Raw genomic sequence first — 20,387 nt, forward strand, 5'->3', positions numbered from 1 at the left:
GTCCTCCCTAATTATTTAATTGTTGAAGTTGTAACAGATCCCCAAAAAGATCAATTGCCTATAAAAATTGTATTTGATAAAGGAGTGCATTGTGAAAACAAGGGAGTTGTTGGGACCCAGGTACAACTCACTCTTAAAATCTAGATGTTAAGAGGAGGGTGCCCAGGTCCTTATAAGCCCATCCACACCCATTCATTCACTTCACTTTGATGTGGGATCTTCGCTTTTGTGTAGAACCCTCAACAGGAGTGTGGATATTATTTCTCAACAAAGTATAGTATTGGGGTTGAAATCTAACCACGCCATGTGGCACAAGATCCGTCCAGCAACACACACAATGCGACCCCAGATCACGACATGTGGCACCACAACCCCTGCTGAACTTCTCAGCCATCTCAGAAGCCAAGACCGACTCCAACTGACCCTCACTTAACTCCTCCGAGCCGTAAAACGTCTTCTACAAGGAAGCTCCTTGACAGCTCATCGCCATCATGAACTGACCTCTCTAGGATCTGACACATATCTATGTTTCGCCTTATTAAAGTCAGGATTCAGCCATCCGCCAATCTATCACCACCAGTTTTCCTATCCTGTCGAATCATCTTCAAGTATCGTACAGGCATGCATCTCCAGCAATATACAAGGTCCTTGTCACCATAACATCGCACCCAAGATACTGGAATTCCTGCCTATACAAAGGGGGACCCTCTCCAGTCAACTGACCTCTCATGGATTGCTCCTAACCTCTCTTCCCCACCTCGGACGCCGGAGACGGCATTATTCAATCATCACCTCAACTACGATGTTCCATTCACTTTGAAGATCACCGGTGTGCTCATGACGGCTCCAAATACCATTGTTCGCCCATTACGACGGCTCCAAGGACCCTATGGAGTATATGGATACATTTGGTGCCATCCTATTCCTCAACGGAGCCCCAGTTGCCGTTAGAGGTGCCACCGCTGATAATTTATCCAACAACAGCCTCTGAAAAGGTTTGTTGTCACTAGATCAAATATATATCAAGGTTGGTGCCCCATTATATATATATAGGAAAGCGTTTCTAGTTGGCCGACTAGAGATCATTCTCTAGTCCGCCGACCAAAAACACATGGGTCCCACATATTTTGTGGTGATCTAAAGCATTCATTTGATAGGCCTCATCATAGATAGGATGTCTACAAAAATTCAGCTTCATAGGATCTTCTTAATCCTTCGATTTGTGGAGTTAAAAAATGGACAGATTTGTGGCGGTTTATAGCCGTCCATTTTAAGCTCCACAAATCATAGGGTTGGGATGATCCTATAGAGCTAATTTCTTGTGGACACCGTCTCTATGTCAGGGCCCATCAAATGAATGCTTTGCATCACCCAAATAAGGTGGGACCCATGTGTTTTTGGTCGGCGGACTAGAGAATGATCTCTAGTCGGCTGACTAGACTAGAAACACTATCCTCTCTCTCTCTCTCTCTCTCTCTATATATATATATATATATATATATATATATATAGAGAGAGAGAGAGAGAGAGAGAGAGAGAGAGAGAGAGAGAGAGTTCATGCGCTCGAGCGTAGATAGGCTTATATGTGCTCGCTTACGGAAACAGGGGGTGGACCCATTGGGGGGGTGATCCTAACCATTCATTTGGAAGGCCCCATCATGGATGGGGACCCTACGAAAAATCAGCTCCATTGGATCACCAATGGGAGTCCATTTGTGGAACCAAAAATGGACAGATACTGTTTGTCCACAAATCTGTCCATTTTTGGCCCCACAAATGGACACCTTAAGGTGATCCAATGGAGCTGATTTTCGGTGGACACCCTACTCATGAAATGGCTCATCAAATGAATGCTTTGGATCCCACCCAAAATGTGGCCTCGCCCTGTTTTTGTGCTCGAGCGCAGATAAGCCTATATGCGCTCGAGCGCAGGAACTCTATTCTCCTATATGATATTGTATTTTCTATTTTTTATTTTCTCGGGATAAGGATATTTTTGTCATTTTTAATGCTATGAAGATTTTCTGATTTTTCCTTTTTAGGATACTAGTAAAAATGCACGTGCGTTGCACGTGCAAGCCATTTAGATTGTCCTTTAGTATTTAAAGGGCTTGTTAGAGCTTTTTGGGAACGGTAATAACCTTTTGACAGCCATTTAAATAGTAAATACTAAAAGACAAGAAGCTTTCGCGGAATATCAAAAGATTGCAGTGGTGATTTAATTTCCGTATAAATATATCAAGTTTGAGGAATGGTACGTCAATTGGTTGTGAGCCGCTTCAAAACAGTCAGAATTTTATTGGACAATGTGTTTTTTAAAAACAATATATTCACTGCTTCAGGTGTTCAGCGAAAAAAGAGTTGATTAAGGCAACCCACTGAATTTTATTGGACAATGTATTTTTTTTAAAATAATATGTTTCCAATTTCTTATTTCCACAGCAAAGACATCTGATTTTTTTCACTATTAGATGCTGAATTAGAAATGTGAGAAATCCAAATTACAATGCAAAAAGGGCTGCAAATGTGAGAAATCCAAATCAAAATCTTCTCGGCATCCAAACGAGTCCTAATAGGATTTCATTTTTTCAAGGAGAACTGGAGATTTATTACAGAATCTTTATATTGGTTTGAAATTGGTCTGAGAATCACCCATTTCCATTATTACGAGTTTTTCCTACTCATGAAGCAACCTTGTCTGTCGTCTAAGCTTCTGATTTCTGCAATGTCAATGATGAAATAAACCCATCTAGAAAACTGCACTTAAAATGCCTTTGGGAGAAGCTTCCGCATGACGCTAGCATTCCTCTTTGATCTTTTCTGGATAAGTGAAATAAAGCTTACTGTGAGAACAAACAAAACAAACATAAGGCTGTAACGACCCAATTTCCAGAACCAGGCCGCTACACCTATTTTGACAAATCACCTGAATTATATATATATATATATATATATATATATATATATATATATTAAAAGGAACAACTTAATTGAACGGAAGCATTCACAATAATAAAATCCATCCATAATTTTAAAACTCACTATGTTCCAAATTAAAGACCTAGCATTCCAAATAAAATTTGTTACAGCCCGAAATTTAATAACTTAAACTGAGTTTAATAAAACGACAGGTGACCCAACTGTCACCCCACCCTCTCTATTTATTTTCCCATTCCCGCTTTATTTATATGTCTTCGTTTGCGAAGGCTCCCTCTTCTACTAATCCTGTGGAGGGAAATGTAGCAACGTAAGAGCAAGGAAAAAGGGCTAACGACATAAAAGCAACACGGTACAATAACCATAAAAATTCTCAATGATCAATATTAGAATCCATTTTAAACTATACAGTTTTTCTCAAATCCTACATAAATGAGACATAACTACATTGGCATTTTATTTATTCAAATTTCAAGAAGAAATATAGGTGGAAATAAATCAAGCAATATGTACTCTCATCCCCAATAGTCATACGGCAATTCCCAATAAGATCATGTTCTGTGGCCTTCTAGCCTGGCCATCAACTATTGACCATCAAGGAGTCCTCCGTCCCCTAATGAGACGTGCTCCTTTCTAGGGTTCTCTTTGGGTCACCATATGGTTCCACCCGAAATGCATTGTCAGCCAGGTGTCGTACGCTCTCAGCCTGGGTAACTTTTGGCTTTTGCCCAAGGACGAATCTAAGGGTCTGCCTTAGTCCTTCCTCTCTCATTTCCAAATCCTAGAATGGCATACAGAATCTACAATTTTTCTTTATGAACATGCTGGGTCTATTTTAATTTACAACTTTATCTAACATAAATCATAGCAAATTTGCTTTCTGAAATGAAAGCCTAAAGAAATATGGTATTGAAACATATGCGATGCCTTTACCTTCTAACACAGTCACATATCAAATAATCATAGGAATTATACTGAGTTACCGTTATGAAGCGAGTCCATATTCACTTGCCTTGTTGTCACGTGGGAAGGAATGAGATAATGCTGACGAGAAGTTCACTGAAACAACTTGATAAGTACCCTGAACAATTATGTAACATTTGTATTAAAATTCCCCTTCAATCAACATTTCATCCTTCTAAGCTTTTATTTCTTATTGCAGGTTGCATAAAAGTGGAAGTGAACAAGGCACAGGTTTAAGCAACTAAGATGGATCGATTTTCTGGTGGCAATGCTGGTGGCAATGACCAAGGCTTAAAGGATAGGGTGGTGGTATCAACACTGAAATTTTGCTACATGACCTTCGAAGGGTTCCTGATTTGGTGGACAATGAAATGGGTTGTTATTATCAATCGGTTGTAGGGATAACAATTTCTTTTAGAAGACAAGGTGTTGTTGGTATAAGAGTATGGCTGTGTAGTTTATTAAAATATGGCTATGCCATTTTTAATTCCCTCCCCTAATACATTCATGTTCCTACTTGCTAATTATAATACTATATTAAATAATCCTATGTTAACAGATCTACTACAACAGGTTAGATTTTTATATGGTGAGAACCTTATAGTTCAGTACATGGTCAAGAAAGTGTGCCCACTTACATGATGATCCCACCGTCCAATTGATGGGCTCAACCTAACCAATGTATAAGCACATTTTCTTTCACATAAATTCCATCTTTTTAGACATATGATCACACCCTTTCTTCCCTGGACCTCCCTCTTGTAATAAAATATAAGATGCTAACAAGGGTGGCCCAAGGTAGAAAGAGAGTGGGTTTTATTCATTGAAATGGCCACTCCCTTGCATTCTAGCCAGTCTGCGACTCCATCTGTGATGGCTCGTGTAGAGTGTAAATCACCTAAATGGGGTCCATTCTGCCCTCACTCCCTTTCTTTCCTGAGACACCCCCTCCCCTTTAATAGTGTATACACGAAATATAAAGGGGCTGCCATGGGAGAAAAGAGAATGAATTTATCACTCTACTCATTCTCTTATACCCTGTTTCTCTTTCCCTTCTTCCCAAATGAATTTCTTATTAAAATTTGACAATGATAAAGAGGGTTTGGTTTTATAAAATCAAAAGAAAGGGAATGTTAACATGCTCCATGGCAAAACCCTTCGATCGATCTAGCAAGCAAGAAGGGTACATTTTTTTTTTTTGATTAAAAGGATAGGGTTTCAATTCTTCAATCGATCAAGCAAATCAGAAGGGTAAATTTTTTGATTTTTGAGTACCTATTTGAGGCAAGCAGATCTTCGGCCAGAAATCCGAACCGGTGAGTCCCTTCTCTTCTTCTTCTTCTTTGGATTCTACTATTTCTCAAACTCTCATTTACAGTAGGAGGGAGATGAGAAAAAAAATGGGTTTGTAAAACCCATGATTGGGTTTTATAGGCTCAAGTTCCTTGCTTTCTAATTACCCTAACAATTCGTATCTTTTGCATGCCTAAATTTCATAGATTTTCTAATTTACCATACGAGAGAATCCTAATGGGGTGTAATTGCCACCCCTCATTACCCTAATTTAGGAAATTAGGATTTTGTAAGGAAGCAAACCTCTCTCTAAATATCCTATTTCCAATTAAATTTGTGTCTGTCCTCTTTTCTTATCCTCTTTCCTTCTTCTTCTTCTTCTTTTTTTTTTTGCATCATATGGGAAAGAGATCCCACGATTTTGGGTTTCTATAAAACCCTTAAATCGTGAGATGTATTTTGGGTGTCTTTATCAATGTGACTTAGTGTTTTTAGTAGGGTGTTAATACCAATAAAGTACATGGTTAATTTGAGGGCGTTACAAAGGCAGTGCTATTAAAGCTTACATCTAAAATATGTGCATTCAAAAAATAAGAGAGAGTAAAATGTAAGCTAAGTTGAGGTGATGAAATATTTTAAGAAAAAAATAGGTCCTCATGTAGAAGAAATAGACAGAGTAATTAGTCACAAAAAGACAAGTTTATGCAACGACAACGTTATTGAATATTTTATTATTTCTCACATCTCTTTTGGTTCAGAACGGCTACGTCTTTGAATATTTTATTATTTCTTACGTCTCTTTTGGCTGCGAACGTCATAGGAATATCAAGTATGCTGTCGAATTTTCTGAGTTCAAACATGTGTTCCAAATGTATCGAGTATGCCGCCGGAATATCGAGTACGCCGTCGGGATATCAAGTACGCTGTCGGATGTTCTGGGTTCAAACATCTGTTCGAAACGTATCGAGTATGCCGCCGGAATATCGAGTACGCCGTCGGGATATCAAGTACGCTGTCGGATGTTCTGGGTTCAAACATCTGTTCGAAACGTATCGAGTAAGCCGACGGAATATCGAGAACGACGCCGGAATATCAAGTACACTGTTAAATTTTATAGGTTCAAATATGTGTTCCAAACATATCGAGTATGCCGCCGGATTCTGGAGTACGCCACCAGAATCTTAAGTACATAAAAATACTTTCACTTGTCAAGGATCTAACAGTCTCTGCTTATTGTAGACGACAACGATTAAAACGAACCCAACACATTTTTGGGTTCAAACATATGTTCAAACGAATGAATATGATGACAGCTAAGATCAAATACATTAAATCTAACTTTAAGATAATGATTGACGTTACTGTCATCATGTCAGAAGGGTATTGGGGTCTTTTTCCCACCCATTTTTTGAAGAATCACCTTTTCTAAAAAGATTTTGGGTGTGTACGGCAACACTTGTCATCCACCCCTGTAGAATCGGGTAGAAATGGATCTATGATAATTGAAGTAAGCGACTCCCAGTCGTGCCTCAGATTTTCATCCTTTTTTTGAAAAAAATGGCTTGAATGTCATCCTTTATACATGTTAAACGTAGAGTTTGGAGAAATGGGCTTAGCGGGTCTAGTTTGCAGATTGCAGAACTACCTTTTTTGGATTTTATTGCGTTGCATTCGAGCACCTACAAAATGGGCAGAAGCCATTTAAATTATGGTTGCGAACATGCCTTTTACTTATTGAAAATTGTTTCCAGTAAGTTAATTTCCAGATGCTACTACGAAAGCATAAGGTATAATAAAAAAAAAGGATAAACATATCATTTAAGCACTCTACAAAATGATAAATTTTGTTCAAACACTTAGTTTTCATATCGAAACTTTCAACTAATTTTGATGTGAGACGCATTAATATTGAATTTCATACGAGAAGAAAACGTAGCATTAAATCCATTGTCTCACGGATATGATCGGTTCGGCCAAGCATATCAGCACACATGCATAATGTTTGGTCAATCTTAGAGAATTTTGGCGTTTGGATTACAAAAAAGACATTGTCGACGGGATTTTTTTTTTTTTGGAGAACTTTTTTCTTCCCACAATTTTTAGGAAAATGATATGATTATAGTTGATCTAGAGGAGATCATCATACATTGAAACTCTTTCTAATTAAAAATTAGGATCGGTTCGAGTTATCTTTTCTGTGCATACAAAGAAGTCATAACTTTTATAAATATTTTTCATTTCCAAAAAAATTTCAATAATCCAAAAGCCCCAACAATGAGCTTTCATGAATATCAACCTGTGGATTCGGTGTATAACTTGAAATCATCATTGTCCAAGTGTTTACATTCCAATGAGGGATTTCATAAAACACTGACAGACATCCGATGAGGGATTTCATAAAACACTAACTCACATTACCTTGAAATGGGTTTGGGAAGGAGATGAAGGGTTGGAGTATGTTTTTTTAGGTTTTGCCTGGTGACAACTGGCATGGCATAACGAAGAAATTGATGAAAGACTCTAGAGATCTATTTAAATAAAAGACCCTGTTCGGGAAAATTGAAGAAAAGAACATCCAGAACCAAAATTTGTGATAGGAAAAATCCAAAAAGAACCGAAAAATCGAAATCCTCTTTTAGAAGTGAAAAACGCACAATCAAAATCCTCCTACAAAAAAAGAATTAATAATCCCTGTTTGAGGAAATTCCCTAAAATTTGGTCATCCTAAAAACCAAAACAAAACTCAGGATCCCTAATTAAAATCCATCTATTTAAAGTGAAAAAATGGAAAACAAAAGGAAGCAAGAAAACTCATCTTTGGTTCGTTTGCCGGAGGAAGAATAACCTGGTTTGGAATCCATATATAATTCTTTCCAGTCTCCTTCATTAATGAATGAAAAATAAAATAAACTATATTTATGTTCAAAGAGAAAACGATACCCGGAGTAGGACATAGAAGAGAACAAAAAACAAAAGCATGTGACGAGACTTTGAGAGGAGAGGCGGTTGAGAGCAGTGGAGTTTTCAGGAAGGGAATCCAGCGAATGCCAAACGGGCAGATAATGGTTTCGTTTGGAGTCTTTGGACGGACATGTAAGGGTCATTGGCATTGGAATTGACAAAAATTGGATATACAGTGAACTTTTCCTAAAATACAATGAGATGTAGAAAGAATTTAAGCAAAAGTTGGGAATGAAAGCGATAACTTTTGGATGTTCTCCAGGGGTAAAGTAAGTGACCGGGATGACAAATATACCCCTGCAAAATTGAGTAGGGCGGAGACAAAGGTACAGTATGGCCCGTACCATAGGATGATCCAAAAAGTCCATTAGATGGGCCACTGCCTACATAGGTTGTGCCCCAAAAATAATTTAATAGGTTGATCCGAACCTCCCGATCTATAGAGGGTTATAGGTTGATCCAAACCGTCCATGTGATGGAACCATGGTTTTAAATTTCGGTCTGAAATTTCGATTAACTGCCATTATTTATTAAAACAAAAAGTGTTACAAAATTTTGGAATTCGGAATTTCAGTTCGGTTAGAAAATTTGAAAATTCGGTTCGGAATTTAGAACCAAATTACCAAATTTCGGACCGAAATTTTGGTTTTCGGTGGGGTCCGAAACGGTTACCAAAACCAAAATTTTAAACCATGGATGGAACACACCATCAATCAGTTGTGCCCGTAAAATTATTTCCATAGGTTGAGCGTAGCCCTCCAATCGATATAGGCTGATCCTAGCCCTCCAATCGATAGAGGTTTCCATAATTGTTGTTCCTCTTCAGGTGCCGGAATCCGTCAATATTTTGCAAGTGTTCTTCATGAGTAATAAAAGTAGTTCTTTCGTCATTGTCATATATGACTTTACCTCTTCTTGGTAGTTTTTTGCCGTAATTGTCATAAACTGGTACCATGTGTCGGTACTTTTCATATGTAGATTACGATTTTACCCTTAAATAATTTCTCATAGAGATAGATGTTAGATATCAGCAAAGGGGTTAATGGTAAAAGAAAAAGTTAAGGGCATTATTTTTGGACGTTTGCCTAGGGTATTTATTGCCCAACATGAATGCCGAGAATACCCCTAAAGAAAATCAGAAATGTCAATGCAAAAGGTATTGTGCTGGGCTGTGGGACATGAATGGAAATAACGAAAAAGTGAGGATGACTTTAACCCCTGATTCACGCTTTATATATAGTATAAGGATTTTCCTCATTTTTTCATGAGATAAGGTTTCTTTGGTAATTTTTCGTAATGAGAGAAGAAGCTACCGAATCATAACTTATAAGTTCTACCCATTTTGTGAAAGAGTCATAGGTGGGCTGTGGGCATTTTAACAAGAGAATAAGATCTTTAGGGGAGTCCGTGGACTAAATCTTGAACCTCATTGCTAACTTGGGTTTTGAGAGTGGAAGCCAAGAATCGAGTAGGACTAATGGGTTACTCCTGAAGTTTCCTGGGGTTCTTTAAAGTCAATGGGGACTAACCACCCTCATAAAGGAATTCTTTACCAAATCTGTGGATCAGAGTTTTAGCATAATTTTTTTAAGCATGTCTATTTAGGACGGGTCTAACAAAGGAGTGGTTTAGATCATCTAAGTGTGCCCCACTGTACATTTTTCACTAGAAATATACTCCCACAACATAAACAATCTCTTCTGATAGAATCCCTGATCTTCTCTTCAGCCAATTCTAACCACATGTGTTTTTCAAGCCATCGATAGAACTTCCTGTCACGTAGTTTCAGACTTCCACTCAATTCTGTTGAAATAGCTGTTTGTGGTTTAAAATATTAGTAATTAAATATCTTAAATTTCACGCTACTATTTGTTCATCTAGAACTTTCACAATGGTTTAAATAATAAATTAGTCATCCAATGGATTTAAATAAAGGCTGTGCTCCTTAGATCAGCATTTACAACCCAGCTATGGACTTTCTTCTCCATATGCAATCAATTGCTGGGATTCTTGTCATGGTTCTTCTCTACAAACTGTGGATAGCTAGGACTAAAAGTAAGACCAAGGAGGCACCCGAACCAGCTGGTGCCTGGCCTATAATCGGCCACCTCCACTTGCTCGGCGGCAGTGCACCGCTCTTTCGAATCCTAGGAGCCATGGCCGATAAGTACAGACCCACCTTAACCATCTGGCTCGGTATGCGCCGCACCCTTATCGTGAGCAGTTGGGAGGTATTGTTGGAATTTTTAGTTAATTGATAGCAATTTTCATATATAGAGATTGGGTAGATTAGAGTATTTTCAATTTGCTCGACGGTTAAGGACGGCAGCGAAGGAATTCAATAAGTTCCTTGGAGTTGCAGCAATTTACAACGCGATACCTTTGCTTGCGTGGTTGGATTTAAAGGGTGAATACAAAACTATGAAGAGGACCCATATGGAAATGGACACCATCGTGCAGGATTTGGTAGACGATCATCGTCGGAGGAGGATCCAATCTGACGGCTCCAATGATCGGAGCCCTGATTTCATTGATATGATGTTAACGATGGAAGAAGATGGCAGCCTAACCGAGCTTAACCGCGATACCAACATTGTTATCAAAGCCACAACACTGGTAAGCAAAATTTGAACCCTTCATTCAAATTTCCATTGATTTGATCATTAGGATCATCACTAGTGGTCCTTCCAAGAGATTTGATGGGAGAAGATGTGAACCAAATCCGTGGTGGGTGTGGGTCATAATTTCAAAACTCCCATCATTGTCATCATTGACTCATTTGAGTCTACATCTAGGATGAATTCAACCCATATTTTTCAAAATAGACTATACAGCCCATATCATAGGATGATCCCAATCGCCCAATTGATGGGCTACAGCGTAAATAGGTTTTGCCCCAAAAATCATTTCCTTAGGATGATTATAACCATCAGATCTAAAGCGGGATTTAGATTATGGAAACTTCTATAGATTGGACGGTTGGCATCATCTATGGAAATAATTTTTAGGGTAGAACCTATTTATGTTGTGGCCCATCAATTGGGCGGTTTGGATCATCCTATGGTGTGGGCTGTATAGTCCATTTTGAAAAATACGAGGTGAATTTTTCCCTGCCCTTCTACAAATTGTGTTCAATTACATAAATACTTTTGGCTTTTGACTTAGTGGTAGGGAAGACCTATATTGTTTCTTCACGAGAAAGAGTTTTTATATGGTGTAAACCCATATACTCCAGCAATTTTCAAAAAAGTATTATACGGGTCACACCATAGGATGATCCAAACCGTCCATTAGATGAGCCACAATGCAAATAGGTTGTGCCTAAAAAATCATTTCCACAGGGTGATCTAATGAAATACAATGCAAATAGTATTGTACGGGTCACACCTGAAGGTTGACCTTTTTGCATTCTTCGCAAACATGTGCGAATTTGCCATAATAGGTCGACCTGCAAGTCGACCTTTATAGCATATGTACAAACATGTGGGAATTGCCTTGATAGGTCGACCTTTTGACCAAACAGGTAGGAAGACCAATTCTGTCAGACAATTGTAAAACATGTGAAAAGATCGACCTTTCCACCATTCCGTCATACAGGTGTTCATAAATTCATTGCAACATTGACACCCAATGAAGTACTATTAGATCGTGTGAAGCAATATTTCTAATCTGGAACCACTATTTATAACTTGGAACCACTATTTATAGCTTGGAACCACTACATAATGGTAAATAGTGGTTCCTAAGTATAATTAGTGGTTCATAAGTATAATTAGTGGTTCATCGGTATAATGATTGCTTCTGAGTGTTTAAAACCCTATAAATATAGTCATTCTCACAACTATTAAGCAATCTAAACTATGAACCACCATAACATCCCAGTGTATAGAAAACTATTTAACCCATTGTTCATAAATTCATTGCAACATTGACACCCAATGAAGTACTATTAGATTGTGTGAAGCAATATTTCTACTTAGGAACCACTATTTATACCTTGGAACCACTACATAATGATAAATAGTGGTTCCTAGGTATAATTAGTGGTTCATAAGTATAATTAGTGGTTCTTAGGTATAATGAGTACTTCTGAGTGTTTAAAACCCTATAAATACAGTCATTCTCACAAGTATTAGGCCATCTAAACTATGAACCACAACAACATCCGAGTGTTTAGAAAACTATTTAACCCATTGTTCATAAATTCATTGCAACATTGATACCCAATGAAGCACTATTAGATTGTGTGAAGCAATATTTCTACTCTGGAACCACTATTTATAACTTGGACCCACTATTTATACCTTGGAACCACTACATAATGGTAAATAGTGGTTCTTAGGTATAATTAGTGGTTCATAAGTATAATTAATGGTTCCTAAGTATAATGAGTGATTTTGAGTGTTTAAAACCTTATAAATACAGTCATTCTCACAATTAGGCCCTCTAAACTATGAACCACCATAACATCCGAGTGTTTAGAAAACTATTTGACCAATTGTTCATAAATTCATTGCAACATTGACACCCAATGAAGTACTATTAGATTGTGTGAAGCAATATTTCTACTCTGGAACCACTATGTATACCTTGGAACCACTATTTATAGCTTGAACTAGTACATAATGGTAAATAGTGGTTCCTAGGTGTAATTAGTGGTTCCTAAGTATAATTAGTGATTTTGAGTGTTTAAAACCTTATAAATACAGTCGTTCTCACAAGTATTAGGCCCTCTAAACTATGAACCACCATAACATCTGAGTGTTTCGAACACTATTTGACCAATTGTTCATAAATTCATTGCAACATTGACACCCAATGAAGTACTATTAGATTATGTGAAGCAATATTTCTACTCTGGAACCACTATGTATACCTTGGAACCACTATTTATAGCTTGAACCACTACATAATGGTAAATAGTGGTTCCTAGGTATAATGAGTGCTTTTGAGCATTTAAAAGACTAAATACAGTCATTCTCGTAAGTATTAGGCCATCTAAACTATGAACCACCATAACATCCGAGTGATAATACACCATACATCCAAGTATTAGGTCATCTAAACAATACACCATAGCATTGTAAAGAGGATGATGACAATAACAAATGCCTAACAAAACTATAAAAAATTCCTAACAAATAAACAAGATGATGACAATACACCATATCATTGTAAGGACCATGTTAAACCTATGCAAATGTATCACCATGGACCTACTTGAGAAGCTTAGGTTTGATAGCCAAAGAAAAATAAAAGATCCAATAAAATCTACATTTTAGGAGAGGGGAGTTTCACCCCTCTGCAATGGAATTTCTTTTGGGTTTTTTACAAAGACAATGAAGTTTGATTTTGGCATGGGGAAGAAGAAGGTAAAAAGATCAAAATGTTAGGTGAAATACATTGGGATTTGTTGCTTACTTTCTTAGAGGGAAAACCAACACAAGGGCATTTTTGTCCAAAAACACTCATTGTGATGTGTTTCACCCCTTTTTGAGAAATTAGGGAACTTAACCCTTTTTTGAGAATTTCAGATAGAAATCCTATTTTTTTGAGAATTTTCCCTTATTAGTAATATACTATATTTTATAATATAAACTATATTTTATTTGAGGAAAGTGTTGGTGAGCTTAAGCTCACCAAACTTATGGTGAGCTTAAGCGCCCAATCACATGGGGGCCTACTTTGTTAGGATGATCCAAAGCATTCATTTGAAAGGCCCTTGCATAGATGGGGTGTGTACCAAAATTCAGCTCCATAGGATCATCCTAAACCATCCATTTGTTGAGGTCAAAATGGTAGATATTGTTTGTCCACAAATCTGCCCATTTTTGTCCTCCACAAATGGAGGGGTTAGGATGATCCTATGGAGCTGATTTTTGGTACACACCCTATCTATGATAAAACCTTGCAAATGAATGGTTTGGATCACCACAAAAAAATGTGGGACCCATATGATTGGGGAGCTTAAGCGCACCATAAGTTTGGTGAGCTTAAGCTCACCAACACTTTCCTCATTTTATAATATATGACTCATTTGATAATATATGACATAACCTTTTATAAAAGTAGTGTGTGTTTCAAATATAAAATCAATGGAAATCGATATTGCCTGGATACGAATTATAACGAGGCGCTATTCATAGAATGCTATAATGTCAAAAATCTTATGAGATATTATATGTAAGAAAGTTGCAATGTCCACCTCTTTTTTCCTCATATTCTTTCATTAGGAACCGATGAAAGAGCTTGAAATAGTTAAAGGTGGAAGTGACCAAAACAAGATGCTGCAAACTTTATATACCTCTAGTTTGGATCACTGGAATCAGGTGCTGGAATTGGCATCCTATTCTGATCCCGCTCAACTCCAGCGTTTGGTACAAAACCTGAATGGAATCTGGGACCGGAATTGACACCGGAGCGGAATTAAAGGGGGAAATGGCGGAATCTGTTACCTGCCTTGGGAGTTGGTATCTGATTCCGCCTCGATCCGAATGACAATTCTGATACCAAATAATGACTGATATTAAAGGCTACAGTAGATCATATTTGTTCTTATTCTCCTTAATTGCTCCTTCCTATTTCTTAGTATAACACTGAATTCTCTAAGCCTTTGGTACTTAAATCCTCCTACAGAACTTAATAATAGCAGGGGTGGAGAACACAGTAAACACCATGGTATGGATGCTCTCACTACTACTGAACCATCCCGACGTGTTAGAGAAGGTGCAAGCTGAGCTAGACGCCCAGGTGGGCCGGGATCGGGTCATCAACGGATCAGATCTCACAAAGCTGATCTATCTTCAAGCGATCGTAAAAGAGACTTTGCGCCTATACCCCGCCGCTCCACTCTTAGTGCCCCACGAGGCAATGGAAGATTGTGATGTAACTGGATATCGGATCACTCGTGGGACCCGTCTACTAGTGAATGCTTGGATGATACACCGAGATCCGAATGTATGGCTGGATCCTGAAGAATTCCGTCCAGAGAGGTTCTTGACGACCAACGCTGATGTGGATCTTAAGGGACAAAATAACACCGAGTATATGCCGTTTGGGACTGGTCGTAGGGCATGTCCCGGAATGGGATTTGCCCTTAATGTGATGCAGCTCACGCTCGCACGTGCCTTGCAAGCATTTGATTGGAAGAGCCCTTCTGATGTGGGCATTGACATGGAGGAGAAAAATGGTGTCTCTCTTTGCAAGGAAAGGCCTCTTGAAGTCCTGATTAGCCCAAGGCTCCCTAAGGAACTCTACATCTAGGGAGATTAGTGTGTGGAAATGGAATAAGTAGCTCAAAATTCATGTCAACATTCTTAAGTTTGCTACACCTTTGAGTTTGTTTCTCTAGGATCTTATCATATGAGATTTTACTGGAGATAAGTTGTTGTCTTCCCTTCTGTTTGCTATGGATTTATATTTAGTTAAGAGTGTTTCTTGTGATTTTATGGGATGTGCTTTTTTAATTTTCATTTTTTTTAAAAATTGATTTGGTGGGCCACCACAAGTCCAGTACATTTTTGCTGATCCGATGGTGGTGATTGAATGATCTCAAACCCTTGAGCAAAGGTGATAAAAAGGGTAACTGTTATTGTTTTTTCCTTGTGGAATGTGTTCGGGTGCATTGTGTTACTGATGGAGGCCCCATGGATCAATCACCACTTTTCATTGCATGTGATGGAAATAACAGCCACTACACATCTGGTGGTGAGTCTGGTGACAATCCTAGAAGTAGAAATTATAAAATTTACCCCCACTATTAGGGTTGAAACTTGCCGAAAAAATCATGGGTCGTGTTTAGGATTTTTTTTTTTTTTTTATATCAAAACCCAACCTGACCCAATCAGACATAGCATGTAGGGTAGCGTAGGTAGGGTAGGGTTCTGCAAAACCTGACACACCCGACCTGACTTGCGACTGCCATATTTTGTTTTTTCTCCCAAACTAAAACCATAGTTACAATTTACAAGTGAGCGGAAGTACAGGAAGAATAAAAAAGAGATTGAAGAGAATTATTACTCAACTTATAATTTGTAAGGGTAGGCACTTGGCATGCCAATATAACACAAAAAAAAATAAAAACTGTTAGTCAAGCAATTCATGCTTATTGTGCATGCATCGAGAATGTTGAAAAACCCGACCTGACCCCGGGAAACTATCTCTGGTAGGGTCGGGTTTAGGAATCTTGGGTAATTTTAAAAAATAACCCCGACCCGACCAGACCCGAGATAGCTTCTTGGGTAGGGTAAGCTTCTTGGGTAGGGTAAGTTTCTAGAAAACCCAACCCGTTCGAGCTGCACTTTCCCACATATCCAAACACACCAATGTACAATGTTTTAAGCGAAAAAAAAAACGTCACTTCTACTTTTCCAATGTTTTGTGGCATCCAAACAGTCCCTTCTCTTCTTCTTCAATTTTCCTTATTATTCTTCTTCTCTTCTTCTCTTTTTTCTCCTCCCTGACCTCACATAATTTTTGAAAATATTGATCGAATTGTTAGACCGTGAGATACATGAAAATGAAAAAGACATTCTAAAGACATCTTTAAGCTGTTGTGTTTTGCACACGTCTCAATCTTCCTAATCTCACTTCAGCTTCATACCAAAATTCACCAAGCTCGTATGCCATCAGAGCAAAATTTCACATTACCAAGCTCACATGCCACATGCTCAGTGGATCTTTAGCATTTGCCTTCATCGAAAAGAGATACTAGTCAATCTCGAGTTCACACGGGAGTTCAAAAGATCCTTCCCCATTGAAAAAATTTGCCAATTTAAGACAAAACTAGGGAAAAATAAAGTGAAGAGTCCATTAATTGTTTTTTTAATTCATTAGTAAACACCCAATAGTTTAAAATTTCTTTGGCCCATACTAAAATATAAACCTTCCCAAAATCTTACCTAAATGCCCAAAACACTATGCTCCAAGGATTTTATTTTTAATTCCGAATTGGAGGTCCAAATTCAGGCCTACAAATCCAAATGACAGCACATAATTATATTGACTGATGATGAGTGTGAAAGAAATAGTAATCTATCTCTATATTATACATAAGGTGGGGTTGCAAGGCACGCATCTTTGGTGGAATATCTCTTTTATAATATCAACATCAGAGTTCAATTTTTACTACAATATCGCTTATAATATTTTTAAATTTCTAATTAGAATTGTAAATAACATAAGGGCCCGTTTGGATACCTCACATTTTGAATTTGGATTTGGAATTGAGTTTTGAATACAAAATGAATAGATCCCCGGCAGCTCATGTTGAGGGAGATAGAGTGGGAAAGGGGTACTTCCTACTCTAAGGGAGAGGTTGAGGAGCCATGAGGGTGAAGGAAACTACCAGATTTGTAGATTTCCAATTACTTATTTCCACCCTTATCGTGAGCAGTTGGGAGGTATTGTTGGAATTTTTAGTTAATTGATAGCAATTGTCATATATAGAGATTGGGTAGATTAGAGTATTTTCAATTTCTCCGTAGATGACGCATGATGTTCTCCGATCTAATTACAAGTTATGTTAATTACATATGTTAATAGCTTTAGTATTCCTCTTATAACATTCTAAAGCTATTTAACACATTATTTCAAAGGCTACTGATATTGGCTCTACAAAGTTTTAATAATTGCATAAACTCAGCTTGTGTTTTCAATTTTAGTTGGCTTGTAAGAGCTTTTTGGTAACTTTCATAACCTTTTGACATCTCTTTAAACACTAAAAGACAAGATGCATGCATTAATGAAAATATTAGAACATGGTAGTGCTGATATCATTTCCCTATTTCAAATAATCATATTTAAGGTTAAAACCATTTCAAATAATCATATTTAATACCTCCAACTTTATTCTATCTATAGCTATTACCATTCTTAATCACATGTGTGCAATCCATTAATCAGATGACTGGCTTTGTCATATGTATAACCGTAATTACTATATTGTAGTCAATTCACGAAATGGGCTACTATTATAATATAGAGCATCTAGGTAATTTCACAAATTTCATTTTGATGTCTCCCTTTTCTCAGGATAAAAGAGGTGACATCATAGTGGGGTTTAAGTTATTAATTTAATTCATTCCACGGGTGCCTTTTCTCCGAGGGGCCTTAAAATAAGATTTGTGAACTTGCCTTGGTCACTCTTATATTATAATAATTGCCGCTTAAGGAATAATTTCAAGTAAACTCTAGGGGTGTAAACGGATCGAATTCGGAGCGGATATGGCTATATCCGAATTCGATTACAGTATACACTATCCGAATTCGGATTCGGATTCGGATTCGACGGATATTTAATATCTATTACCGAATTTGTATCCGTCGGATATTGTTCGAATTCGGATATTATCCGTATCCGTTTATCCTGTAAATTCGAACATTTTATTGCAGCACTTTATCTTTTTTCTCCTACTTACTCGAATGAATTTTCCAAACCCTAAAACTAGACCTCTACATTCTCTTCACAAAATTAACTCTCAAACCCTAAAATATATGAGATCCTCTTCTTCTTTTTAAAACTAGCATGTGGACCCCGATCCCGAGGACGGTGGGCGAGGGACACGAGATCCCGCGCCGGTCCTCCAAGATCTCCACAACGTGAAGGAGAGCTCTACCAAGGAACTCTCGAAATGGTGCCACTCACAGCATGGGTGGCGATATAAATGAGATACCTCTCGATTTAAGGACTAGCCCGGAACCAAGATGTACCTATAACAAAGAAGAGTCGCCATCCAGGGAAGTAGGCCCTGGATCCCATGAAATACTCTGTTTGCAACGGATAACCAGAGATACAAAAGTCCGTGCCTGATGACGAATGGGGAAGGTGTTAAGCGCCCCCAATTCGCCCAAGTGCAAGCACATGGTCTCTTATGCCATTTTAATTAATTTTGAAGAGTTTTGGGCTAAAATCATGTGAAATGGGAACGAGCATCCCCGAGAAAACGTCTATCTAAGCATGCATGACCCGAAGATGAACAAAAGAAAATAAACATCCAAATCTTAATTCACCGCATCTAATCCTAACTCATCACATCTAGAAAAGCAGTAACATCCACACGCACAGCTACAGCTAAGCAGATAATCAAGATAAGATGAATAAATGCTACAACTAAGCAGATGAGAGGACAGATAAGCACAGCTGTAAACTACCGAAGCGATAGAATAAACACACTAGCATGCGAGCCTATGTAAGAGATAATGCTAAGGAAATAATAATCAATCTCATGCTAGGAAAGTAAACAAGCTAACAGTAGCACATAAGAAGTTAAAGATAAACACACAATGAGCTAAAAGATACAGGGAAAGAAATGAATCGGAAAATCAACGGTACATGAGGACCGAGAATGGCAGGGAGAAGAAAAGGGAGTGTACGATAGGCTCAGGGAGCGATTCTAATGAATCAAGCTCAGCGATCCTGATCCGCTAAAGATCGGATAAGTCTCACGATCGTCATAGCCTATCGTTGGGCTCAGCGAGAACAATCCCTGTGAAGGGGCCACGCTACGTCGTCGCCCGTCCCAAAACCCGATAAAACGTCGGAAAACCGATAAAACCGGAAAACCACGATCAAAATCGGAAATGAAATGAAAGGAAGGCTCCGAGTGACCTGGCAATCACCATCCTTGCCCATTTTGGTTTTTGTGTTTTTGGAAAAAGCTTGAAAGATATTTTTTGATGCTGAAATGATTTTTGTTTTTTTGAAGGGTTTGAATGATTTTATTGAAAAGTTTGACTGAACTTGGGATGACGATCCCAAGCTGCCTACGTACCCTGTAGAAAGGGATCAAGCCAACGTAGTTCGAATTGCTTTTCGAAATACGCCTTTGAGTGTTTTTGATGTTTTTTTGGATTTTTGTTATTTGATTTTTATGTATTTTTATCCCTTTTGATCGAAAGGGGGTTTTGGCTCAAGAGGTTGCCGTCCGTCATCGCCTAAACCCGACGAAGTGTTCCCAAAATCGATGGGGATCTCGAAACACAAAGAGTATCCCAGGGAAACAAAGAGGTTGCAGATTTGCAAGCCCAAAACATGCAACTAAATATTGAAGACCAGCTGAGATGATACACTAACCCAACATAGTTATACTGATAATATTCTCAAGAGAATGATGGAAAATAATAAGGGGTATCCCTAACCATGAAATCCCTTAACACATAGCAATTCCACATACCTGTGCTGGACGAAATCGCAGTCACCAAACGCCCATTGGAGTATCGGTGTCACCAAACGC

The 20,387-nt window shown here is 38.1% G+C and overlaps 1 protein-coding gene across 1 annotated transcript; it reads left to right on the forward strand.

Annotated features, from left to right (window-relative positions):
* The first annotated feature begins 10,058 nt into the window (after nucleotides 1-10,058).
* LOC143875491 (cytochrome P450 82C3-like) lies at nucleotides 10,059-15,639 on the forward strand. The gene is made up of 2 exons (XM_077377056.1): nucleotides 10,059-10,770; nucleotides 14,791-15,639. The coding sequence occupies exons 1-2, from the start codon at nucleotides 10,576-10,578 to the stop codon at nucleotides 15,415-15,417; spliced, it is 822 nt and encodes a 273-aa protein (XP_077233171.1). The 5' UTR covers nucleotides 10,059-10,575; the 3' UTR covers nucleotides 15,418-15,639.
* Nucleotides 15,640-20,387: the final 4,748 nt, after the last annotated feature.

The sequence above is a fragment of the Tasmannia lanceolata genome, unplaced genomic scaffold (genome assembly GCF_043159265.1).
Source record: "Tasmannia lanceolata isolate RefF3 unplaced genomic scaffold, GAP_Taslan_0.1 ptg000004l, whole genome shotgun sequence".
Lineage (NCBI taxonomy): Eukaryota > Viridiplantae > Streptophyta > Magnoliopsida > Canellales > Winteraceae > Tasmannia > Tasmannia lanceolata.

Excerpts from the sequence above, each read along its gene's own strand:
- LOC143875491 (XM_077377056.1), top strand. The coding sequence starts at position 10,576 with ATGAAGAGGACCCATATGGAAATGGACACCATCGTGCAGGATTTGGTA. Across the intron at positions 10,771-14,790 it reads TTATCAAAGCCACAACACTG|AACTTAATAATAGCAGGGGT; the intron begins GTAAGCAAAATT and ends ATCCTCCTACAG.